This window comes from Ranitomeya variabilis, chromosome 1, assembly GCF_051348905.1.
Source record: "Ranitomeya variabilis isolate aRanVar5 chromosome 1, aRanVar5.hap1, whole genome shotgun sequence".
In the NCBI taxonomy this organism is placed as follows: domain Eukaryota; kingdom Metazoa; phylum Chordata; class Amphibia; order Anura; family Dendrobatidae; genus Ranitomeya; species Ranitomeya variabilis.
In genome coordinates, this window is record NC_135232.1 from 558,514,315 (window position 1) to 558,522,038 (window position 7,724).

Genomic DNA, 7,724 nt, shown 5'->3' on the forward strand with positions numbered 1-7,724 from the left:
CTCTACATTACACACATGTACAGTGTAGAGCTACACTATACATATACAGTATGTATATTACACACAGCTCTACATTACACACATGTACAGTGTAGAGCTACACTATGCATATACAGTATATTACACACGGCCCTACATTACACACATGTACAGTGCATATACTCATTCCATCCATTACTTTACATTTAGCAGGAGAAATAAGTATTGAACACGTCAATTTTATAAGTAAATATATTGGTAAAGATGCTATTGACATGGAATTCTCCACAGATGTCTGTAACAACTTATCCAATCCACACAGGGAAAGAAACATCTCATGATGGGTAAAACCAGTGAACTGTCTCAAGACCTTCGCAAACTTATTGTTGCAAAACATACTGATGGCATTGGTTACAAAAAGATTTCAAAACTACTGAAGGTTTCAGTGAGCACTGTTGGGGCCATAATCCGGAAGTGGAAAGAACATCATTTTACCATAAACCGGCCACGACCAGGGGCTCCTCGCAAGATTTCAGACAAAGGAGTGAAAACCATGATCAGAAAAGTAGTCCAAGAGCCAAGGACCACCTGTGGAGAGCTACAGAAAGACCTGGAATCAGCAGGAACAATAGTTTCAAAGAAAACGATTAGTAATACACTCAATCACCATGGTCTGTATGCACACTCATCACTCAAGAGAATTGTGTCCAGAAAAGGAAGAATAGGATCCAAAAAGCCAAGCATTCAACATGGGAACAAGTCCAAGCAAGTCGACTATTCAGAAAAACAAGAGGTATAATCTGTAGATATAGAGACGTTGGGTTGTGGATGTAGAGGAATTATATGTTGAGGTGTTGATATAGCGTTATTGCATGTAGGAGGTGTATAGAGGTATTATATGTCGGGGTGTAGTTATAGTGGAATTATATGTAGGAGGTATACAGAGGCATTATATGTCGGGGTGTATATATAGCGGTATTACATGTAGGGGGTGTATAGAGGCATTATATGTCAAGGTGTAGGCCTCTATACACCTACATGTAATACTGCTAAATCTACACCACAACATATAATGCCTTTATACACCTACATGTAATACCGCTATATCTACACTCTGACATATAATGCCTCTGTACACCTCCTACATGTAATACTGCTATATCTACACCACAACATATAATGCCTCTATACCCCTACATGTAATACTGCTATATGTCGGGGTGTAGATATAGAGGTATTACATGTAGGAGGTGTATAGAGGCACTATATGTCATGGTGTAGATATAGCAGTATTACATGTAGCTGTATAGGGGCAGTATATGTCATGGTGTAGATATAGCAGTATTACATGTAGGAGGTGTATAGAGTTGGGGTGTAGATATAGCAGTATTACATGTAGGTGTATACAGGCACTATATGTCATGGTGTAGATATAGCAGTATTCCATGTAGGTGTATAGGGGCATTATTTGTCATGGTGTAGACATAGCAGTATTACATGTATGTGTATAGAGGCATTATATGTCTGGGTGTAGATATGGCGGTATTACATGTAGGTGAACAGAGGCATTACGTTTCGGTGAGTCAATATAGCGGTCTTACATGTAGGCGTATAGAGGCAAATTATGGGGTTATTGATATAGCGGTATTACATGTACAGTCATGGCCAAAAGTATTCACACCCCTGCAATTCTGTCAGCTAATACTCAGTTTCTTCGTGAAAATGATTGCAAACACAAATTCTTTGGTATTATTATCTTCATTTAATGTGTCTTAAATGAAAAAACACAAATAGAATTGTCCTAAAGCCAAATTGGATATAATTCCACACCAAACATTAAAAAGGGGGTGGATAAAAGTATTGGCACTGTTCGAAAAATCATGTGATGCTTCTCTAATTTGTGTAATTAACAGCACCTGTAACTTACCTGTGGCACCTAACAGGTGTTGGCAATAACCAAATCACACTTGCAGCCAGTTGACATGGATTAAAGTTGACTCAACCTCTGTCCTGTGTCCTCGTGTGTACCACATTGAGCATGTAGAAAAGAAAGAAGACCAAAAGAACTGTCTGAGGACTTGAGAAACCAAATTGTGAGGAAGCATCAGCAATCTCAAGGCTACAAGTCCATCTCCAAAGACCTGAATGTTCCTGTGTCTACCATGCACAGTGTCATCAAGAAGTTTAAAGCCCATGGCACTGTGGCTAACCTCCCTAGATGTGGACGGAAAAGAAAAATTAACAAGAGATTTCAACGCAAGATTGTGCGGATGTTGGATAAAGAACCTCAACTAACATCCAAACAAGTTCAAGCTGCCCTGCAGTCCGATGGTACAACAATGTCAACCCGTACTATCCGTCGGCGTCTGAATGAAAAGGGACTGTATGGTAGGAGACCCAGGAAGACCCCACTTCTTACCCAGAGACATAAAAAAGCCAGGCTGGAGTTTGCCAAAACCTACCTGAAAAAGCCTAAAACGTTTTGGAAGAATGTTTTCTGGTCAGATGAGAAAAGTAGAGCTTTTTGGGCAAAGGCATTCAAAGAAAAGAACACGGTCCCTACAATCAAACATGGCGGAGGTTCCCTGATGTTTTGGGGTTGCTTTGCTGCCTCTGGCCCTGGACTGCTTGACTGTGTGCATGGCATTATGAAGTCTGAAGACTACCAACAAATTTTGCAGCATAATGTAGGGCCCAGTGTGAGAAAGCTGGGTCTCCCTCAGAGGTCATGGGTCTTCCAGCAGGACAATGACCCAAAACACACTTCAAAAAGCACTAAAAAATGGTTTGAGAGAAAGCACTGGAGACTTCTAAGGTGGCCAGCAATGAGTCCAGACCTGAATCCCATAGAACCCCTCTGGAGAGATCTAAAAATGGCAGTTTGGAGAAGGCACCCTTCAAATATCAGGGACCTGGAGCAATTTGGCAAAGAAGAATGGTCTAAAATTCCAGCAGAGCATTGTAAGAAACTCATTGATGGTTACCGGAAGCGGTTGGTTTCAGTTATTTTGGCTAAAGGTTGTGCAACCAAGTATTAGGCTGAGGGTGCCAATACTTTTGTCTGGCCCATTTTTGGAGTTTTGTGTGAAATGATCAATGTTTTGCTTTTTGCTTCATTCTCTTTTGTGTTTTTTCATTTAAGACAAATTAAATTAAGATAATAATACCAAAGAATTTGTGTTTGCAATCATTTTCTGGAAGAAACTGAGTATTATCTGACAGAATTGCAGGGGTGTGAATACTTTTGGCCATGACTGTAGGTGTATAGAGGCATTATGTGCCAGGGTGTCGATATAGCTGTATTACATGTAGGTGTGTAGAGGCATATGTCGGGGTGTTAATATAGCGGTATTACATGTAGGTGTATAGAGGCATATGTCAGGGTGTCGATATAGCGGTATTACATGTAGGTGAGTATAGGCATTATATCTTGGGGATGTAGACAGCGGTATTACATGTAGGAGAGTAGAGGCATTATCTCTTGGGGGGAGATATAGCAGTATTACATGTAGGAGGTGTATAGAAGTATTAGATGTCTAGAATGTAGATGAAGACATTTTAGATGTAGATGTATTAGGAGGGTGGTCTCTTCTGGTTGAGTAGATGGTCTGGCCTCAGGCCTGCTCTAGCTTTCTCTTTCCCCACAGGACTGGACTTTGAGCTCAATGGCTGGGACTTTCGCATCTGATGAGCACCAGGAGTTCTGTGGTTTCTTTGCTCAGATTGTCCAGGATCTGACTGCAGAAGATTGGGGTCACCCTGAGATTGGCGATGCGGTGTTGCGCTTGCGGCAGGTGAGATTGATAATTCATTGTTGCGCAGAGATTATTTGCCACGGTCCTTCTGTGTCTAACATGGCGGTTTATTGTGCAGGTACTGGAATATAACGCTCCTGGGGGTAAATGTAATCGCGGGATGACCGTTCTGGCCTCATATCTGGAGTTGGTGGGTCCTGAGCTGCAGAAGGACGAGAATATCCAGAGGGCACTGGCGGTGGGCTGGTGTGTGGAGCTGGTAGGTGTGCCTGCCCTGTGGCTCCTGCCCCGCTATTTGCAGACTTCTCCATCCTCATCATCTCTTCTTTTAGCTCCAGGCTTTCTTCCTGGTTGCTGATGACATTATGGATAATTCTGTGACCCGTCGCGGGCAGCCATGCTGGTACAGGAGGGTAGGTGGTTATAGAGATGAGGGGGATATGCTGTTATGCGATGGATATGCTGATCTTACTTCTCTTCCTGTAGGCCGGCATCGGACTGGACGCCATCAATGATTCCTTCCTATTGGAGGCCTCCATATACCGTGTCCTGAAGAAGCACTGCCGACGGCAGCCATATTACCTCAGCCTGCTGGAGCTTTTTCTGGAGGTGATAAGGGACCTCCACTCATAGCCCCCAGATCTTGGGAGGCGTCACGTTTCACTCTGTGGGAGGGGTGTTGTGCCTGGCGGAATGTACCACTTCTCTTCTGCTCATAGACCTATCAGACAGAGCTGGGGCAGGCGGTACATACCACTGTGCATATAGGAGGTGCTGTGCCTGGTAGTCACGCTCTCTCTTCTGCTCTCAGACCTCCTATCAGACAGAGCTGGGGCAGGCACTGGACCTGATCATGGCTCAGCCTGGGAAGGTTGATTTGGATCGGTACACAGAGAGTAGGTGAGTGATGCCCCGTTTTCTTGCCCCGTTTTTGCAGTTCAGCTTCTCACACCCATCTCTATTTTAGGTATAAGTCCATTGTGAAGTACAAGACGGCCTTCTACTCCTTCTACCTGCCGGTGGCTGCCGCCATGTATATGGTGAGTATATGGGGCTCCGGTGGAGGATGGGGCAGTCAGATGTTATCCGTCTTCTCTCCTCGCAGGCCGGGATAGACAGCGAGGATGATCACCAGAACGCCAAAACTATCTTGCTGGAAATGGGCAAGTTCTTCCAGATCCAGGTGAGGAGGGTGATGGTGGGGTGCGGTGACCCCAATATCTACTGGTATTAATGTCCTTGTGTGTGGCCAGGATGATTATCTGGACTGTTATGGGGACCCCAGCATCACAGGGAAGATCGGGACCGACATCCAGGACAACAAGTGCTGCTGGCTGGTGGTGGAGGCCCTGAAGAGAGTGACCCCCGAACAGCGGGACGTCATCCGGGTAAAGAGGGGTGCAGTCAACCCAACCCTGCCATACATTACGCACTCCACCAGAGAGCAGCCGTCACCTCTGCCGTACACTACGTCACACGCTACCAGAGAACAGCTATCTCCTCCGCCGTATGCTACATCATACCCCACCAGAGAGGAGCCGTCTCCTCCGCCGTACCCTACATCACACCCCACCCTAGAGCGGCCGTTACCTCCGCCGTACACATCACACTCCACCACAGAGCTGCCGTCTCCTCCGCCATACACTACATTAAACCCCACCAGAGAGCAGCCGTCACCTCAGCCATACACTGCATCACACCCCACCATAGATCGGCCGTCACCTCCACCCTACACTACATCACACCCCACCAGGGAGGAGCTGTGACCTCCGCCGTCCACGACATCACACTCCACCAGAGAGCAGCTGTCACCTCTGCCGTACACTTCATCACACCCCACCTGCTATCAGGCCTTGTGGGCTTCACGCCATCTCCCACCCCGTGCATTAACCCTTGCTTTTGTTACCAGGAGAACTATGGGCAGGATGACACAGAGAAGGTGCAGCGGGTGAAGCAGTTGTATCATGAGCTGGACCTCTCGGCGGTTTACACGAAGTACGAGGAGGACAGTTACCAGAGACTACAGACCCTCATCTCTCAGCATGCCAATGGTCTGTCCAAAGAGATTTTCCTGGGACTGGCACGTAAAATCTACAAAAGGCTTAAGTGAAGCCATAAACTGTATATAACCCCCCCACCCAGAGGGGCTTCTCCAGCAGGTCCTGTATGATGCCCTTTACCATGGCTGATGGCTGACATCGGGAGAAGGGGGCTGTGCCCGCGGCATCTCTCTGTATCAGTGTTACACCTTGATATTCTGGGAGATTTGGAACGGCTCTCTGTTCTGAGGACCCACAATACTGAAGACCACGTCTGTAAATGGTTGTAGCTGCGACTCCTGGGTTACATGTGAATGAGGAAATAAAGGACGGAGGTCTACAAGAAGTATGAGGTCACGTCTTCTGCAACAACGTTCATCAGTCCACACTGGGGCTAAGATCCAATGCCACCTATCCCTTATACTGAGCCCAGAAGTCGTCACTAGTGTCACCGATCACATATACTGAGCCCAGAAGTCATCAGCAGTGCCACCTATCACATATACTGAGCCTAGAAGTCCTCACTAGTGTCTCTGATCACATATACTGAGCCCAGAAGTCATCACTAGTGCCATCGATCACATATACCGAGCCTAGAAGTAGTCACTAGTGCCACCAATCACATATACTGAGCCTAGAAGTCATCACTGTTCTGTTCCCACATGAGGCGAATGGAGATGTGGCTGATTAATTGGTGCTGGGAGAGTCCCTACCTCCATTTTCCTCAATGCAGAGCAGACAGGACCGATGCTGTTCAGCATCCGGTGAGATGATGCATACCAGGAATTATGCAGTCCATACTTGTTTATTTTGGAAATCTGGACATAGAGCATATGATTGGCAATACAGTAATTTTCCAGGAATGCAGGTGTAAACTAGGTGCAGCAAGGTGCTGCACCAAGTGTGGCTGCAAGTGTAAGCAGCAAGAGATAATAATATTAATAATAATTTTTATTTATATAGCGCCAACATATTCCGCAGCGCTTTACAACTTATAGAGGGGACTTGTACAGACAATAGACATTACAGCATAACAGAAATCACAGTTCAAAATAGATACCAGGAGGAATGAGGGCCCTGCTCGCAAGCTTACAAACTATGAGGAAAAGGGGAGACACGAGAGGTGGATGGTAACAATTGCCTTAATTATTTGGACCAGCCATAGTGTAAGGCTCGGGTGTTCATGTAAAGCTGCATGAACCAGTTAACAGCCTAAGTATGTAGCAGTACAGACACAGAGTGCTATTAACTGCATAAAGTGTATGATAACACGATGCAAGGAACCTGATTATGTGTTTTGGTTTTTTTTTCTATTTTTAATAGGCCACACAGGGATAGTTAGGTTAATGCGTTGAGGCGGTAGGCCAGTCTGAACAAATGCGTTTTTAGGGCACGCTTAAAACTGTGGGGATTGGGGATTAATCGTATTAACCTAGGTAGTGCATTCCAAAGAATCGGCGCAGCACGTGTAAAGTCTTGGAGACGGGAGTGGGAGGTTCTGATTATTGAAGATGCTAACCTGAGGTCATTAGCGGAGCGGAGGGCACGGGTAGGGTGGTAGACTGAGACCAGAGAGGAGATGTAGGGTGGTGCTGAGCCATGGAGTGCTTTGTGGATGAGAGTAGTAGTTTTGTACTGGATTCTGGAGTGGATAGGTAGCCAGTGTAATGACTGGCACAAGGTAGAGGCATCGGTGTAACGGTTGGTGAGGAATATGATCCTGGCAGCAGCATTCAGGACAGATTGGAGCGGGGAGAGTTTGGTAAGAGGGAGGCCGATTAGTAGAGAGTTACAATAGTCCAGACGGGAATGAATAAGAGAAACAGTAAGAGTTTTTGCAGAGTCGAAAGTAAAAAAAGGGCGAATTCTAGAAATGTTTTTGAGATGCAGATAAGAAGAGCGAGCCAGTGATCGGATGTGGGAGGTGAATGAAAGCTCGGAATCAAGGATG

At 45.8% G+C, this 7,724-nt stretch overlaps 1 protein-coding gene across 1 annotated transcript in view; it reads left to right on the forward strand.

Moving 5' to 3' along the window:
* LOC143767791 (farnesyl pyrophosphate synthase-like) overlaps positions 1–6,119 on the forward strand; it is a 36,113-nt gene extending 29,994 nt beyond the window's left edge. Inside the window, exons 2-11 of the mRNA XM_077256314.1 lie at positions 302–772; positions 3,627–3,773; positions 3,853–3,993; positions 4,067–4,147; positions 4,221–4,343; positions 4,546–4,634; positions 4,702–4,774; positions 4,840–4,917; positions 4,988–5,122; positions 5,644–6,119. Coding sequence (XP_077112429.1) covers positions 302–772; positions 3,627–3,773; positions 3,853–3,993; positions 4,067–4,147; positions 4,221–4,343; positions 4,546–4,634; positions 4,702–4,774; positions 4,840–4,917; positions 4,988–5,122; positions 5,644–5,844 — 1,539 coding nt within the window. The 3' untranslated portion in view covers positions 5,845–6,119. The remainder of the gene's footprint in view (positions 1–301; positions 773–3,626; positions 3,774–3,852; positions 3,994–4,066; positions 4,148–4,220; positions 4,344–4,545; positions 4,635–4,701; positions 4,775–4,839; positions 4,918–4,987; positions 5,123–5,643) is intronic.
* The last annotated feature ends 1,605 nt before the right edge of the window (positions 6,120–7,724 follow it).